Source organism: Patagioenas fasciata, chromosome 4 (genome assembly GCF_037038585.1).
Source record: "Patagioenas fasciata isolate bPatFas1 chromosome 4, bPatFas1.hap1, whole genome shotgun sequence".
Taxonomy (NCBI): Eukaryota; Metazoa; Chordata; class Aves; order Columbiformes; family Columbidae; genus Patagioenas; species Patagioenas fasciata.
In genome coordinates, this window is record NC_092523.1 from 10673075 (window position 1) to 10691317 (window position 18243).

The 18243-nt window shown below is 39.8% G+C and overlaps 1 protein-coding gene across 4 annotated transcripts in view; it reads left to right on the forward strand.

The window, feature by feature from the left end:
• Nucleotides 1–2287: 2287 nt before the first annotated feature.
• Nucleotides 2288–18243, forward strand: part of HTT (huntingtin) — an 85845-nt gene continuing 69889 nt past the window's right edge. For 3 of the 4 annotated variants that reach the window (XM_065836131.2, XM_065836132.2, XM_071808517.1), the window contains exons 1-9: nucleotides 2288–2667; nucleotides 9188–9271; nucleotides 9724–9844; nucleotides 12513–12572; nucleotides 14549–14628; nucleotides 15057–15195; nucleotides 15428–15569; nucleotides 16647–16825; nucleotides 17311–17515. In XM_065836131.2, the coding sequence (XP_065692203.1) occupies nucleotides 2567–2667; nucleotides 9188–9271; nucleotides 9724–9844; nucleotides 12513–12572; nucleotides 14549–14628; nucleotides 15057–15195; nucleotides 15428–15569; nucleotides 16647–16825; nucleotides 17311–17515 (1111 nt within the window). In that variant the 5' untranslated portion in view covers nucleotides 2288–2566. Of the gene's footprint in view, nucleotides 2668–9187; nucleotides 9272–9723; nucleotides 9845–12512; nucleotides 12573–12622; nucleotides 14449–14548; nucleotides 14629–15056; nucleotides 15196–15427; nucleotides 15570–16646; nucleotides 16826–17310; nucleotides 17516–18243 lie in introns of those variants that run through there. The other variant, XM_071808518.1, reaches the window with a different exon arrangement.

Below are 18243 nucleotides of genomic sequence, written 5' to 3' on the forward strand. Positions count from 1 at the left end.
AGAACGAAAAATATTTTTGTTATGCTTGTCTGATCTGTTCTTAAAAACGTTAAATCAAGAGGTAACCCCTGCCTGGGGTAGCCTGTGTTTAAGAAACAGTTCCAGATTCATGACATTCAGGTCTGTCTTATAGGCAAGGTATAAGCATGTTTCTTTTCTTCTGGAGGTTGAGATTAATTCATTGTCATCCCCTAAATTACATATAACCTATTAGATATTTGCTGTTGCTCCATTGCGATTGTGACTTTATTTTTCTCTGCGATAATGATGGCTTTAAAAAAATGCCTGTTCTGTAGGCCTACCTGCTTGTTCTTGCCAGTTTGACATCGCTTTGTTTTTTCCAGTGCAGCTGTTCGCGGGGCTGCTATTTGAACAGGATCAGTGACAGGATGCATGCAAAACCACGGACCAGGAAATTTGACTTGGGAGAACCTACCGATAAGGTACTTGCCAAAGAAAAACCTGATATGCCTGAGTTCCCTTCCAGCTCTTGGTTAATGAGCCACAGGGCTGGCGCTGCCAATACAATTGGAAAGAGGAGGAGAAGGCAGAGGACCTGGCTGTGGGCAGGCAGTGCCTGGGCATTCCTGCCCATGAGTCAGCAGCCCTCCGGGGACTGGCACATGAGCTCATCTAGAGCGTCTAAACAGGTTTGCAAAGACTGACTTGGTCGGTGGCTTGTTTTGAGAAGAGCTTCTGCTCTTTTTAGTGTGCTTAAATTGATTTCCAAGCGTGGTGTGGCACATGCAATTATCACATAGTGTGTGCAGCATTCCGGCTGTGCTGCCATCTTTTTTCGTGTATCATATGCTAAATAAAAAATTAATAATCTTCCATATGTTCCAGAGAAAACTCTCTGCAGGCTTTATCATAAAATAATCACCAAAAATATTTTTACCTGAAAAGCTCATGTTTTGTTACGCATTTATGAAAAAATAGTTTTGCTATAAGCTGAATTGTTTTCAGTACTGTAGACTGGTTTACTTTCAGAGGAATGTTTCACATGGTTCATCATATTTTATTAACATGCTATCAAAGTTAACTGGTAGAGCAGTGTTTTACTAAATATGAACGCGATCAGTATGGCGGTTCTGTTGTGACTCCTGTTGGCCTGAATATCCAAAGACACGAGCTTTGCTGCTTTTGTCTGTCCCTGCTAGCAATAACCAAGGTGCGTATTGCGTCATTACTGGGAATTTCTTTTCTTAAAAGTTCCGAGCGCTGTTCTCCGTTTCCATTTCATGTGCCTGAGATCTAAGCTGAATTGGCATTCTTTATCAGCTGTCATTTAAAATGTGCATCAGCAGCTGGATATCTTAATATCATTGGTTGTGATTGGAAAGTTCACAATAATGTTTTTTTTTGTTTTGTTTTTAAGTGCTTAGTAATAGAATCAATTATTTAAATACCATTTCTTGTAGACTGTATGTTTAATTTGTGCTTTAAGAGTGCAAAATGTATCCTCTGCCAAAGGAAGTCTAGAATGGCGAGAGGAGTGCTGAAAGGCTGGTGGGTACCTTGCCAAGTTTTAAGTGTCCTGTTCCTGTAAGTGTTTCTTCTTTTCTCTGTGCAGCCTAAAATAAACCTGAAATGCCAGTAGTGCCTTTGGCAAGCACCTGAGTGCCGAGTGGGCTGGCTGGAACTATGTGGGGGAGTTGCAGGGATACCTGTTGAGTGCACTTGATGTATGGGCATCTGTTGGGTGCTTGTGCTCTGTTGGGCGTCTTCATGGGTCACAGGAGATTTTTGGGTTCCACTTGGGCAGGTTTAGGCTTTCACGCCCGGCATGCTGAGGGTCGGTGCACTGGAGGGGCAGCAGGACCTGTTCCCGGGGAGCGCTGGCAGAGCCCCTGCCAGGTACGGAGCCGAAGGGGTGAGCGGGGCTTCCCCTCCCCGAGCTGCTTTTAGGGCCACGCCGCTCTCCGTGCCCAAGCAAACCGCCCCGGCCGCCTCCTCGCCAGCAGGGGGTGCCGCGGCGCACCAGCCCGGCGGGCTCCAGGACCCAGCGCCCCCTCGCCGCTCGGTGGCAGCGGGAGAGACCTTGCTCCTCGTCATGCGCTAGCGCTTACAGTCGGGAAGGGGTGGAGCCTTTAGTCTGATTTGTCGCTCTCCTTGTTGCCCCGCCCCTTACCTACCCGCGTGCCCGTGTGTGTATGTACGTGAGGGCGCGCGTGACACCGGTGGGGGGAGGTGCGCACTACGCATGCACGCCCGGCGTGGCTGAGCCCAGGGCTGGGACTTTGCTCTGGGGTGGGCGGGGCGGTCGGGAAAGGGGGCGGGGCCCCGGCGCGGGGAATGATGGGATTGAAGATGGCGGCGGGGCAGCTGGTGGGTGCTCACGGCCCCCTGCGGCGTCTCCCTCATTCATCGCGGCCGTGACGGGCGGCGCGGTCTCGACTGCCGGCGGGGTCGGCTCGGCTGGCTGTAGCGCTCCCGCAGAGCGGGAGAGAGCGACTCCGGCAGGAACAAGAGGAGGAGAGCTGGGCCCGTGAGAGGGAAGGCGGGCGCCACCGGGTGCCTGTGAGAGGGCGGGTCGGAGCGGCGGGTCGGTGCCGGCGAAGCGGCCATGGCCACCCTAGAGAAGCTGATGAAGGCCTTCGAGTCGCTGCGCTCCTTCCAGCAGCAGCAGGGACCGGCTGCCGTCCCCGAGGAGCCGCTCCAGAGACCGTGAGTGATCCTGGGGCGGGGAGGGCTCCCGAAACTTGAATCCCGTGCTCAGTTTTGGGTTCCTCATGATAAGAAGGACATTGAAATACTAGTGAGAGTGCAGAGAAGGCGACAAAGTTGGTGAGGGACCTGGAGCACGAGTGTGATGAGGGGCAGCTGAGGGAACTGGGGCTGTTCAGCCTGGAGAAAAGGAGGCTGAGGGGGGAACCTTGTCACTTTCTATGACTACCTGAAAGGAGGCTGTAGCGTGGGGGGTGTTGGTCTCTTCTCCCAAGTAGCAAGTGACAGGACAAGAGGAAATGGCCTCAAGTTGCACCAAGGGAGGTTTAGATTGGGTATTAGGAAAAAAAAAGTTTCTGGAAAGGGTTGTCAGGCATTGGAACAGGCTGCCGAGGGCAGTGTTGGAGTCACCGTCCCTGGAGGTGTTTAAAAGGCGTTCAGATAATGTTCTTAGGGACATGGTTTAGTGCCAGAGTAAGGTTAGGTTGTGGTTGGACTCGATGATTCTGAGGGTCTCTTCCAGCCAAAATGATTTTATGAGCTGCTGCTGCCGGGCACTGCAGACAGCCTGAGGGGTGACTGGCGGTCCCTGGAGGGGCAGGTCTGGGGGTGCTGCCCTGTCCTTGGCGGGAGGCTGTTCTGGGGATGTGTCTGGGAGTGCTGCCTGCTCTCTGTTTCTGTTTAAGCTAGGAGTAGCTTTCTGGGCAAGTACATTTGAAAATAAAGTGTTACGTGTAATGAATGAGAGACATGAGAATTCTGTATTGGTTTCGCAGGCTGATTCTAGGAAGGAAAAACCTTATTTTCAGCTACCATAGTGCTGGAAAAAAAAGGCAAAAGTCCCCAAGCATAACTTAAAGCACCAGGCCTTATAAAGTCTGGGCTCTGACATATCTTGGGGGAGTTGATGTAGTTGTCTGTTTATGACAAGCTTCATTTAAAGTTCTATGCTATGACTTATTGATGCATTAGTTTAAATATTCCTGATACCCTTAAACAACAGGGACAAATGTGTTATGTCTATGTGACACTCAGGCCTCCCACTGGGAGGCATTCCTGGAGGACATGGGCAAGGAGCTGTTCCATGACACTGTACTGCCCCATACACTTCCATCCTCTAAAAATAACATTTATTGAGCAGCTGAAAAGGCACTTAAGATTTTTACAGGATAAATACATGAGTCACGCTATTGCTTTTTCTTCAGCTACTGGGGAGAAAGGAGAAGCAGAAGGGTTGAGGAGCAGGTAACTTCTAAATTGGCAGTTTCATAGTGTTTTGGCAGAGGATGGTGAGCAGTAGAGCTGGGCTCTTGGCCACCTGCTCCCACAATACATTCTGATACAGATGCCAACTAAATTATCATGATTGATGCTGTTTGAAGAGTGCTGTCTTGAACAATCTCAATGTATTTTCACACTTTTCGGGCATAATAGGTGAAAACACTCATCTTCTTCATGAACTAATTGTTTTTAGATGCCTTACTGGTCTGCAGGGTCTAATTGCTCTGTTATGTGCATTTTTTGTATTAGTGCTTTGTGCAACATGGATGGCTGTCTGTTTCTGGTCTTTCCTATATGCAGTTGAAAAGCCTGTCTAGAAAGTTACTGATGAGATGGATCATGGTATTTCAAGTGAAAGTCCTAAAAATTATTTGTGATGCTTGCTGATGGATGTTGTGCTTGGTTTGGGGGTCTGAATTTAGGTGTACTCAGAACACTTAAAAATTAGGGTTGTGTTTGTCCTTGTTGACTTTGCTTTGTGTTTAAAAATAGGCTGTATGTTTTCAGAAAGCTGATGGTTTTGCATGCCCCCAGGAGCTATACAAATTCAGTAACAGTGCAGAGCCTCATAAAAGCCTTTGAAAGGATATTGTGGCAGTCCTTGATGAAGTTTCCCAAACTTTTACTGCAATACCATGTGACATCTTGAATGTAATTCACAATACTGTCTGCATTTTTGTGTTCGTTTATAATGGACTGGAAAGGAAAATCGATTCTGTGTTTCTTTGCATTTGTGGAGAGGTTGGTTCTGTATAAACAGCACTTAAATATTTTGTATTTCTGTGTGGTAACTTCCTAGCGTTCTGTCTGTTTATTGTTGTAAAAGGATGCAAGTTTATCTGTCAGTAAAGAGTAAGTCAACTGGTGAACGTCAGAGCGTAAATACTACTGGTTTGTTCTTTAGTTGTTTTGTTAGATATCTATTTGACATTGTCCAGTAGATCAAAGTTGTCCTATTGCCTAAATTAGGTGAGTGAAAAGCTGTAGTTCCTCAACTTATAGAATAATCTCATTATTACAGGTGGTCTTAGACATTTTTTGTTGGACATTTTTGCTACAGTAAAAGTAGTTACCTATCTCTGCCTTTTTTTTTCTTTCTTTCAAAATAAGCTGCCTTAATTTACAACACAGTGTTACCTCTATGTGATTAAAAATAATAATTAAAAATATTTGCTGTTGGAGTAGGCAAAAGTATTCTTTTAAGTATTTTTGGTAAAAAGTGAGCATTCTACATCTGGTTAGTGAGTGACTCCCACTAAGGACTGTCTGTCTCCTGCTAAGACACGTTTTAAGATCACAGAGATTGGGGTAGAGAAGACTGAATTGGTTGCACAACCTATATTCAAGTCTTTCTTCACTTTATTCTAAGACAATGGCTTCTGAACTCTTGATAAAACTGATATCCTGGCTGTACTTTTTAAAATTAAAATATTCATTGAATTAAAGCTTTTACCAGGAAGGTTAGAGCTTTTTTCTGTTTTGAGGGATTTTAAGCAGCAATAATCATGTGTTATGCTTTTATTATGCATTACAGTCAGACATCAGCTTCTTGCCCCTTTTCTTATCTCTTTCTGGTTTTTTACTTCTATGCAAACTTAGCTTTAGCTCTTTATCATCGTATTGCTTTTATATACTTCTGGTGGGGCACTTTATTTTCTTCCATATCTATTAGTGGTTTTTTTTCCAACCCTTAAATTTTGGTTGGAGTCAGGTGTTTTGTTTTGGATTACAAAGCTCCCACAAACTTAAAATTTTGTTAGTATGATGTAAAAATTTAGAGTTTACTCAGTGAAACTAAAAGACAGATGGACCGTCACACAATATCCTATGTTTTACCTTTTATTCATTTTTACCTCTTACCAGTGAGCTGAGAGAATGTCTTGCTGATGTTTCTTCTGGAAAACTAGTTAGCTTTGATTTGATTAATTCAAAGGTGGATTCTTCACCCTTTCTCTTGTCAGCTTGTTTTAGGAGTTAATTATTGTAATTGTTTTTAACTGTGCCCTATTTTTTTCCCTTACATTTGATTCTAATGGTTACCTTTGCAGAAAAAGGTGCTGCAAGAGCCTGAAGGTGACTATCCTATCATTATGTTGCTACACATTGTTTCAAGTATTCACCATATTTGGGATTAGTTTATTTCTTGATCCACTAATATTTGTGTTTGTTATTAATAGAATCTTTTTTTGAGTTTTCCATTACTTTTCTTAAGATTGATGGCAAGCCATTTGGCTTGGCCCTTTTTCTTAATGCTGGTTTAGCTTTATAGCTTCTCCATTCTTTTTGCGTCTCTAATTCCAAGGCCTACTAAGAATTAGCATCAGCGAGCTGCATCTCTTTGTAGCCACCTCATCAGGACTTAGAGTGCAAAATTATCTGGGATTGCTGGTTTCCTTGTATCGTTTATTAATCTCCTTGGCTAGAGATTGTCTGTGCAGAAAGTTAAACTCCTCTGCCTGTGAGGTGAAGGTTTCCTGTAAATAACTGCTACTTCCAGTATCTCTTGCCGTCTGTTGTTCATCAAACTGAAATGACCTTACACTTGAGGCTTGCTACTTCAGCTGTCTTCTGAGAAATAAGTGATGCTGCTGTTGTTCCCCTGGGTATGCTCATCAGCAGTTTACCTGAGGACTTCGTAGTACTTTTGAGTAGAGTTGGTTTGTTGTTGTTGTGGTGGTGGTTTTTTGTTTGTTTGGTTTTTTTAATTTAAAAAAAATCATGTGTTCTGTGTCCAGATACTGTGCTGGTATCCTGTCTTTGTAGGCACAGAAAATGTGTACAGTAAGTGGTTGTCTTCTACCTTTTCTTTCACTCCTTCAATGGCTGATTTTTTTGGAAGCTGAATAACCAAATGGCAGATGAAAGATTCAGTTCAACCAACTCAGCTGAAGGTTTGTTCTTCTTTCTCTTCAGATAGTAACTGGTAGTCTTCACCTCTAGTTTTTCTTATTTCAGTTTAAATGGTAACTTGTTACCTACGTGCATTACTTCTAAGTTTTCCCGTTAAATTTTCTCTATTTGGGCCTTTTCATTTTAAAAGTTATTTATTTCAGTGAGGTGGTGGATTGAGTGGTAAGGGAGCTCTTTGTTTACAGGAATCTACTGAAGACATTGATCTGTACTAGTCTGAGTAGTATTGAACGCTACTGCCTACCTTGCTCAGGGCTATATTATGTCTAGATAATAAAGAAATTTATTCTGAAAGCAGTCTCATTCAGCAACATCTTTAATGTGTTTTGTATCTCAAATAGTGAGTTTATTGGCAAGTTCAGATGTGCCCATTTTATTCTGGAATTGAATGTGTACTGAAAATGGTGCTCTGAAGAGATGTGGGCAATGCCAGGTAAAATTATCATAGAAGCTGAAATGATTTATTCAGTTTCTTAGGTCCCTGTTCACATCAACGGTGCTGAAGTTGCAAAATCAGCTGGATGTTGTAGGAAGTATTTGCTCTTTTGTTAGAGGTGAGCTGAAAGTGCTGTTAAAGACTCTGTGGTGCTTTTTCAAGATAGACATTGTGTATCTTGATCAAATTCAAATTAGCTGCTCTTATTCTACCAGTTGCTTATGAACACAAGCCAAAGAAGACATCCTCATTGAGGAATGCTGAGAGTTACCTAAACAAAATACTGCCAAATTATAGTGGAAAAAAATAGTTTTGTTTGGAACTATTCCTTAACCTTTTTAAAAATGAAAAATGTTTCTGGGGTGAGATACTGAAATCTTGGGAGCAAACACTTTTCAGCCTCCCACTTCCAACCTGAGGGAAGAAAAATGATGGGAGTACTTGCAAAGAATGACTTAGTTCAAAACCTGTCCTATTATTTGAGCTGAAGCTCTTAAATACTGCAGGTTAACTCTTCAAAATTTTTGTCTACAATATATTTTGAGTTAGCTTAATGTGCTTATTGGCTATTTGCTGTTGGTCCTTAATGTTGTGTTAACTATATTAATGTATCTCAAGGCTGTTCACATTGCTTTCCAACTTCTACTTCAGAAACACCATTTTGCTATGTGGTTTTGTTATTTTTGCTCAGACAGACAATTAAATGTTTAAAATACAGATGATCAATTTTCAGTTAGAAAACCAAAGTGAAGATTCTCTGTGAATGTGAGTGAAGGAGCAGGTACCTCTGGACTGTGAAACAGATCCAGGGGAGGTACCTTTGGGTGTGCAATTTGGCTCCAGTATTGCTGCTGGTTAATTATTTAAAAGTAATGTCTGCTTTCCTAGAAGTGATTCTATGTCAGTAAAATTAGGAGTAGGAGACGCTGCATACAATGGAAGAAAATTTCACTCATAGTTGTGAACCTTATCCTTATTTTCCATCCCATTGTGGGGGGTGGAGCATGGCAGAAGTTTCTGTTCTAGACTCAGCCGTAAAGGGTAATAGGAGCTAATATCATGTTGAAGTGCATGTTAAACAAATTTTGCAATGTGGAAGCTTTTCATATGGTGCTCTGCATTGTTTGTAGATACACGTTCTTGGATTCTGTGAATTTTATTCTCTTCATTTTATACTCATTTGTTGCAAATTGACTAAGTTTGGCCTTTCGTGGACTCTACGAAGTGTTACTGTAGGGGCATTCTTCTTGATGAGCATAGACTGTGCCTAGAGCTTCGCTATTTTTATAATTACAAAACCATTTGGAAGAATGTGGCATATGATAGGATTTGCCTCGGCATCCTTTCCAGTTCAGGTCCGAAAAGGTTGATTTATTAGAATTCTAAGTTTCAAAAGCTTGACAGATAAAAAGTCTAAGGTGATATTATGTGTGAAGAAGGTCTTTTTAAAAGTGATATTTTTAGGTCTGCAGGACTTGCTCTCATGGCTTATTTTCCTCAACCTTTTTTTTTCTTTAATTTTCTTTATTTTAGCTTTGTTCTTGATCTGCTCTACTTTTTCCTTCCTTTCTTTTTGCTCCTCTTTATTCTTCAGTTTTGTTTTCCAAATATTTTTGCAGTGAAAATGATGGAATTAGTATGGCATTCCCTCTTAAATGGTTCATTCTTTTCCTGAGTTTGGATCCTTCCCTTTGCTTGTATGCCAGTGTGCTCTCAGCAGTGGTTAATACATGAAGTCCTGGGACTGTGGGTGCTTGGTATACAGCTGTTTATATCATGTCCAGAGGGTGCATCTTTTTTCTGTAAATAGTCACTACTCTGTTCTGTTTAAATGGTCACTGCTCACTTTTGAAGTCTTGTTTCAGACTCCTCATTGTTGTGTTCTTCTTTTAGAAAGAAAGAACTCTCAGCTACCAAGAAAGATCGAGTGAATCATTGCCTGACAATATGTGAAAACATAGTTGCTCAGTCCTTAAGGTAAGACAATGTCTTTCATTTATCACATTATTATGAATAGCTAGTCTGGAGTGTTAGTTATTTGGTGGCTTCCTGATAACTGCTGAGTTTAAATGCTCAACTTCCGTTTAAAATTGAAGTGGCGCAGTTTTTACTTTATTTTTTTTTTTTTTTTACCAACCCAAAATCTAAGTAGTAATTTTGTTTAAGCATTGGTAGAGTAGACATTATCCTTCTACCTCAGACAGAGCAACTGAGTCACAGAAGTCAAATACCTTACCGGATTATGTAGGAAAGAGCAGGGAAGTGATCTCCCAACTCCTAATGAAGTGCTTTAATCCACTGAATGTCGTCTTCTCTTGTATAACTGTGTATAATAAATGTGCAGTTGGATTCTGAAGCCCCCTCCAAAACAGCATTGGTGTTTGCTTTTCGTAGTGCTCATTGTAATTTTCTAATGTTTGTTTATTTAGAAATTCTCCAGAATTTCAGAAACTGCTGGGGATTGCTATGGAACTCTTTCTCCTCTGCAGTGAGGATGCAGAATCTGATGTCCGGATGGTTGCTGATGAATGCCTTAACAAAGTTATTAAAGTAAGAACTTACATACTGTACTACCAGATTTTACCTTTCTTGATGTTCCTTTAGTTGCTTGCTTATTGTTGACAATATCTTTAATGTAAGAGGTTAAGGAAGCTTCTTTCCGAAGAACACATACAGAATTTAGTAGAGCTTTTTATGCCCTAATCAAGATATTTAACTTCTGTTCTAATCTGTTCTTTTCTTTAGTTGTTCGTTTTTCACTTAAATTTGAGAAGAAACTTCTTCACAGTGAGGGTGACAGACACTGGCCCAGGCTGCCCAGGGGCTTGTGGAGTCTCCTTCTTTGGAGACATTCAAACCCGCCTGGACACCTTCCTGTGTAACCTCATCTGGGTGTTCCTGCTCCGGCAGGGGGATTGGACTGGATGAGCTTTTGAGGTTCCTTTCAATCCCTAACATTCTGTGATTCTGTGATTAACTTTGCTCTCTTCAAGTTAACCAAAACAAGAATGTGGGCCTTTCTAAAATCACCTTGTTGTGTGGGAGGAATACTCTTATTATTGTTCTGTAAACATAAAGATACTTAACATGAGGAAAGGTAAAAGTATTATTTAGAAGCTGACTGAAAGATGTAGTGGCTTTTAATTTCAAACTAGTAGTATGTTGTAATTCAGGTAGTGTGATTTGCTGTGACTTGGAGGAGGAGCTTTTAGGCAATAATTAGGATAAATATGGTGTTCTGGAGATTGTTTATTACCTTGCTGTGATCCAGAAAGAAGGGCTTGTTGGAGAACAGCAGATGGGCATTCCTGTATGATCAGGGAAGGTCTAAATCTTGATTCAAAGTATCTTAAAATGAACCTTTTCAGTAATTGCTGTGAGCTGCTGCTTCCAGGACAAGTCTACCTTCACCTGCCTTTTTTTCCTGTTTCTGAAATACTTGACCTTTGACTCAATGTACCTGCATAATTATTCTAGTTGATGCAAAGTTCAAGTGCTTTAGAAATACGCAAATAATTTTTGTTAGCATGAAGGGATTTGTAGAAGCAACTTCCTTATTTCTGTAGGGATTTCTCTCAGTCAAGTTGTGTTTGTTTCATATCTGAATAAATTAAGTTTTGAGGGTTCAGCCTGTGGCTGAAAGTTGTATGGAGAAAGCTTTCTGATTAGGTAGTTTATTCCAAAATGATAGTGAATGAAGAAGTACAAGTGTCTTTTGCTTGTTTTATTTTGCCCTGTAGCATTTTGTTTTATTTATTATGGTCTAAATGTTTTTCCATTTGCAGGAGTTTAGCATTCTGTGAAGTGCATACATCATTATGTAGCTTAATTTGCTTTAAAAAATGCTTTGAAACAGTTCTAAAGAATGCAAACTTACTTCTTTCTTTCTACCACATTCTACTGTAGGCTTGCTATAAAAAATGACCTCTTTAATTCACAGATCTGTTTAATATTGTTGCTTTCTGACATGTTACAAGATAATCTGAAAAACGTAATTTTTTTCAAATCTTTGTATGTAGATTGTTCTGTTTTAAAGATGTTGCAATGATGGAGTCTTCTATTGGTCATTAAACCTGCCAGTTGATCACAGCTATGAAATGGTAATAATTGTGGTATTCCAGCCACACAGATGTGTCAGACTATTATTGAAGCTGGTCACAGTTTGTATTCTGTTTCTCAGTTTTATGCTGTATGGAAACATCTTAGTGTTTAGGCAGATGCTCTCTTGTGTATAAATGCAGAGACAAAAATGTGTAGTTTTATTTTTGGTCATGCAAGTGGCAGTGATGCTTGTGATGAGTGGAACAGAAGCATTGGGCCCCTCAGCTTGCACATGAGTCAACGTTCAGCTTTTTGGAACCCCAGGCATTTTAGAGACTGATTCTGTTGCTAGAAAGATGCTTTATGTTTTTTCTCTTTAAATATAATAGTATTGATGTAAGCATTACTTGTGTAACTGGACAGACACTGCTCATTAGTATAATTAAAATGCTAACGCTTCAGTGTAGACAAGGTATGCCATTTGCAAGATGGAAGGAGAGTGGTTGAGTTCAGGTGAACAGAAAATTACCACTTCTCAGTGCTTACTTTCATTTCCTGTACCCCCGTTCTTAGCCAGACCACAGGTTCAAAGTACGGTGTGTGCTTTGTCATACTATGCTTGATTAGATCCTGGGATGTGATACTTTTGCTGTCCAGAACACCTTGTAATAAGTGGCTGCAGAAAATAGGATAATTCACAAAAGAAGAGTTTTTCAAGGGCTGTTAAATGTAATGGTACAAATACAGCCTCACTTTGAGAAATAGTAGGAGGCTACTTGACAATGGGGATGTGTAGCAGGGAATACTTCTTGCTGCTTGTGAATACTATTTTTGTGTTTTAATGTTCTATTCATGAGTATCTATTCCTGGCAATTGCCAGAAAGGACGTTAAGTTGGCTCTGCTTGTAGTCTGATCCCATATGGCCTTCGTTAGGTCGAATGGGTGAAGCAGTCAATATTAATTGCAAATAACTGTTAGAGTTTGTCTGCATTTCTGGTTTGTGTTTGTGTGAAAGATAAAATTGTCCCTCTTGAGTATTTCACGCCTTCCTAGTTATACATCATATATAGGGGTAGTTCTGTGCCTTTTTTGAAGCTATTTTATAGCAAGCGTGACATGATTCCTGTAAAGTGCCTCCCCTCTGATACACTACATTCTCAATGCATTTTATTGCAGGCTTTGATGGATTCCAATCTTCCTAGGTTACAACTAGAACTGTATAAAGAGATTAAAAAGGTGAGTTTCTTTCTTTGGTGTCCTTTTGAAATATGGTGTTTAGTAAGCGTCTTAGTATATTGGGATGTTGCATTAGCGTCAATACATCGTGTAAGTCTCCTAAGATCACGGTCAAAGCTTCACTCTGGAAGGGTCTGTGACTGTTTATTTTATGATTCCACCGAAGTTCCTACTGTTGGCCCCACTGTTTGGATTTAACCACTCCTGAAAGCTTATCTGGCAGAAAACGCGTGAGCATTTGGTGTGAACAGCAGTCTGAGTTAACCTTAGTGACTCTGCACTCAAATGAATAAGCCATATTCATGATGTTTGCTCCACTGACTGAGCTGGAAAGAGTAACTTCAAGTAAAAGGGTGGTGAAAAGTAGGTGGAGGACAGTGACATTCTTAATTTGATGGTACTTCTTGGAGGAATCATATGATCGAGACCTGAAGTGACTTGATAGAAGCTTGAACTGCTTTGCTTTGTGTGTGAGGTATACATGTAAGAAGCATAGGTAGAAATACTGAAGCATTTATCTTTGCACCAAAAGTAACAATATAATTGTGACAATGGAAAGAATTTACTAACAGCCTTTTGTAAATATATGATTACAAAAGAAAAATGCTTTATTCAGACCAGTATCATTGGAATAGCATCTCTCGCATCTGTAAACATATAGCAAGACTTGTATAGAGAGAAAATATAGGTGGTGTTTGTCATATAGTAAGGCTGGTTTTTTTGTTATATTTCTTTGGGAATAATAGAACTACAGAAAATAAAATAATTATCAAAAGCTATGTAAATAGTTTTTATTCTATCAACTGTGGGCTACTTGTAGGCCCTGTATGAATATCCTACTGTGTTGCTGTACTTTAATGTCATGCAAAATTTTTGAGGGTATAGAAGTGGATGTCTAGCCAGTTAGCAAAAAACAACCAACATAAACAAAAATCCCTCTGAAGTTTCTGCGTGGTATGACCAGGTGCAAGAGCAAATATTTTGTTGTTCAGGTGGTGTGTGCTTCTTGAATAGTTGCTCTCAGATTCGTGGCAGAGATGAAAGAGAGGTAGCAGGCGTAACAGAAGCACCCAGCAGACTGAATTTTGTTGTGCATCAGTTGGATCACTCTAGGAGCCATGCCAGAATCTGTTGTTTGTCTCTGAACCTGAAAAATGCACGTTTTGTAATTCAGTTGCTTTTACTTGTCATACTAACAAGACCGTGCACCTTTGATATACCAGCTAAAGAAAAGAAGAAAGAAAAGACAGTTTCTAAACAGCTCTGTCTTCAGAGGGACTTGATTTGAGAAGCATTTTGGTTAGGTTCAAGCTGCATTAGGGACACAGTTTCTACTAGACATCTGTTGACTTCCATAATTTTCTCTAACAGTACTAAGGAGCTTTACTAGAACCTTAGACGCTGGGTCTGAAGGCATTTTGGCTCAAGTCAGGTGCACAGCTGGAGGTGTCAACATAGACAGATACTAAACTTCAGGATGCAAGCCATTCTGAAGTGATACAGATCAGTATGTGGATATTTTGAGGTTTTTTTTTTCTCCACTCAGGAGCTGAATGTTATTTATTTGCATATCTCCACTGCTGTCAATTTTATGCTGCGTTTATAGCTCTGCAAGTGTTCCAGTGATTTAGACTATCACATCATCAGTGTTTCTTTGTTGGTTGATGACTTACTCTGTGGTATTTTAAGCTGATTTCAGCAGAGTGGAGATCTCAGACATTTTCTTCTCTTTCTTGGTGTTTCTTATTATTCATTTTGGGTCACTGAGAAAATTCCTAGTATCGGCTAGAAAAATGAAGGTAGTCATGGAGCTGACTTGACTTCCTTTTGGCTAAAGGAAATTTATGGCTTCCAGGCACCTTGCATTTTAATTTGTGTAAGTAAAATGGTATAAAACTATATAGTGTTGTATATTATAGCTATTTTTTAGGAAATGGTTTGCTTAATGAAACATAGTAATTATATACCCTGTCTAGAATGGTGCTTCCAGGAGTCTACGTGCTGCACTCTGGAGATTTGCTGAGCTTGCTCACCTAGTTCGTCCTCAAAAGTGCAGGTAAACACATCCTGGTAATGAGCAGTCCAAAGAATATAGAATGAAATATACTTGTTAATGAATTGTTACCGTTCTCAAGTTTTAAATGTGTAATTGGGAGGTTGGAGGAATTCCTTTCAGCGTATTCTCTCTGAAGTAGCTTTGTTCGATTAGCTCGTTTTCTTTTAGTGGAGTTTGTGTTCTGTGCTGTACGTGACTCTGGGGGCAGTGGGGAAAAATTGTGAAGACCACAACATGTGTGGGTCTTTTAAAGTGTATTCTCTTTAGATCTGTCTTAATGTCTGCAAATCATACTCAGAAGACCGTTGTCTTTTTTTTTTTTACATTCTGTGTAACTAACAGGTACATTTTTTATGATTTAGTGATACCACAAATTTGGGGATGTTGTTCTTGGTCTCAAATTAGTTTTTTTCCTTTGCCATACTTAGGCCATACTTAGTGAACCTTTTACCCTGTCTAACACGAATAAGTAAGAGACCCGAAGAATCGGTACAAGAGACGCTAGCTGCGGCAATACCAAAAATCATGGCAGCGTTTGGCAATTTTGCAAACGACAATGAGATTAAGGTATCTTTCCTTAACCTTTTAGTGCTCCCTGTTACATCTCAAAGCGCAGTAAGCTATCAACCTTATCTATCAGATGTTAAAGCTGCTTGTTTGATTTAAGGCAAAGGTTGCCCTTGCTTGATGTATATTAAGGAACGCTTTGAATGAATGAAATATGTTTGCTGACTTAGAAGTTCACTTCTGTCTCCTTTTCTTTCTCATACAAAGTTAAGCAAGTTATCTTTGTTTTTAGGCTTTATTGAAGGCTTTCATAGCTAATCTTAAATCCAGCTCCCCTACTATCCGTCGAACAGCAGCAGGATCAGCAGTAAGCATCTGTCAACATTCAAGGAGAATGCAGTATTTTTATGCCTGGTTATTGAATGTACTTTTAGGTAAGATTCTGGAAAAAATTAATTAAATTTGCTTCAGGTGTAAGTAACATGAAACTTTTTCTCATCTAAGATGCTTTTCTTACGTGAGAGGTTTTCAGGCAAAGCAAGGATACCTAGACTAACAGACTGCTAATGCTTTCTCTATTTTGTATGAAGTTAGATGAACATACGACTAAAGCTATTTGTATCTCTCTGTGTGTGCAATGCTAAGTCAGTAATGTTGAAAAGAAACAGCCAAAGCCAGGGAAGCAGGTAGCCTGTTGGAAAACAAGGAGGTTTAGTGATTCTGGAAGAACTTGCTCAGGAGCCTGATGAGGGATTCTTTACTATGTAGACTATATTGCAAAAGGAGAGGTAAGGAAGACCAACAGATGCATAAAGCATTATCCTGTTAGCCTTGCTTCTTTTAAGAACAGGTGAAAGATTCACATGCCACATAATGCCTTTCTTTACTCTGTGTGACTTGAAACTGATGTGCTTTGTTCTTTCTGACTCAAAGGTGATTGATTTTTTTAATAATGTCCTGACAATGATACTGAATGCAGACAGGAGCACTAACAGAAACTCCATGAATTGAATCTGATTGTTTTTTTAATAGAAGGTTGTGGGTTTTTACATTAACTTACATTTGTTCTGAATATGTTTTGAGTTTGACTTAGTGATTAGCAGGCAGGTATATGGAACAAGGTTCCCAGTACTTGAGGGAGGAGGCATAAGTGTAAATGTCATTCATTGGGACGGTAGTGTGTGCGTACGTGAGGGAATTATGCTTGGCCTTAAGCCGTCAAGTGGAGAGAGGTGACAGGTAACGCGAGAGTCAAGATCACTTGGCAAAAACATCAGGTATTATGGAAAATAATATTTGTCATTTTATTGAGCAAAAAATGATAGGGAAGAGGGAAGGTTAGGCATGATCCTCTGACTCTTCTCCCACATTGTTTAAATCATTGTCAGAAATACTAAATTATGCATATTTTCAAGTGTTTCTGCATTTAGAAAGCTTTGATACCACATAAAGTAGCATTTGAAACTGACCGCTGTCAATAAGTGATTTTACTACTGCTTTTCTATCCCCAGGCTTGTTGGTTCCTGTAGAAGATGATCATCCTACTCTTTTAATTCTGGGTGTTTTACTTACACTAAGGTATCTCATACCTTTATTGCAACAACAAGTAAAGGATACCAGCCTGAAAGGCAGTTTTGGTGTAACAAGAAAAGAAACAGAGATTTCACCTTCACCAGAACAACTTATACAGGTAAAATATGAATAATAACCCTAACCTGAAAAGTACTAATTGAAAGGAAAAGAAGTCTTGCATGTAGAATGATACAGCACTAGTCTGGTGTTGAGCATTCTGAATTCTTTTCTTGAATTCCTTCTCACCTTGGTAAATTATAGTTGGTCCAGTGACTGGAATTATTGATAAATACCGTTAATGACCTAAAATCCCAGAAAAATGCATTAGCAGTACTTGTGAAGTGTTCCTAAAGGAACTGAAGAACTTCATAGTCATTACAGTTTTCTCTGTGATTCCTTCTGCTGTAACAAGCAGAAACAGTAGGCTTCTACCAAAAAGGCAATTGAATGGCTACAATTAATTGACATTTTTATCTTGGAAGAGGATGGTGAAGATTAGATATAGTATACATCAGTCATTTGTAATGCACCACTGAAAATTAATGTGATACATGAGAAGAAGTAATGGTATGTGATGTCTTACTGCAGTACTTTGGGTTTTAGGTTTATGAATTGACTCTGCATTACACTCAACATCAAGACCATAATGTTGTGACTGGAGCTTTAGAATTGTTGCAGCAGCTCTTTAGAACACCACCACCTGAACTCCTCCATGCCCTGACCACTTCAGGGGGCATCGCACAGGTCAGTGTATCCAAAGATGAATCTGCCAGCAGGAACCGCAGTGGGAGCATAGTGGAACTTATAGGTAAGCTATGTTTTTGGTAATTTCAGTAAGCAGAGATGAACATATGTCGTGGACTCTATTTCTCAGTGTTAGGCAAAATTGTGGAGGATAAAATGAGATGTATACAATTATGCGTGATTTTTTTTTTACCCAGGATACAGTGAAATTTTTGTTTCCATCCTTGCTTTGAGTGGATAGACATTCATTGGGTAATGACAAACTTCAGAGTAGTTTTTTACAGTTTGTGTTGATGGATTTTTTGGTTACACAGAGCAAGTTAACTCTGACAGCTTTTTTTCTTTTCGCCACAAAAATTGATGTTCTTCTCACCAAGCATCTGACAACTGTGATTCCTTAAAAGCTGATCTAATCAGAATTTATATTAACTGAGAACTCCTTGCTGAATACCAAAACGAGCATGACATTAAAGCATGACTTAAGTTTATCTACAACTTTTTAAATCAGCTATCAGTGTTCTTGTGTGTGAAGTGCATGTTCTTAGAATCGTCTCTTAACTGCTACTTACCTGTTTCAAAAGAATAAATTTCTGCACTCTGTTGAACTAATGGATCATTCTAGTATTGCTGCTATTAGAAGGTAATTCATTAGCCAGAAGCAATCATAGCAGTGAAATTTAGAGTATGTTTTTTTTAAAGCAAACTTTGCACAAATAGCATAAAAGAACCAAGAAGTCATTTGATGGCGAATGATCCATAAAACTTAGACTTCTAAAGCTATTTTTTCCTGGC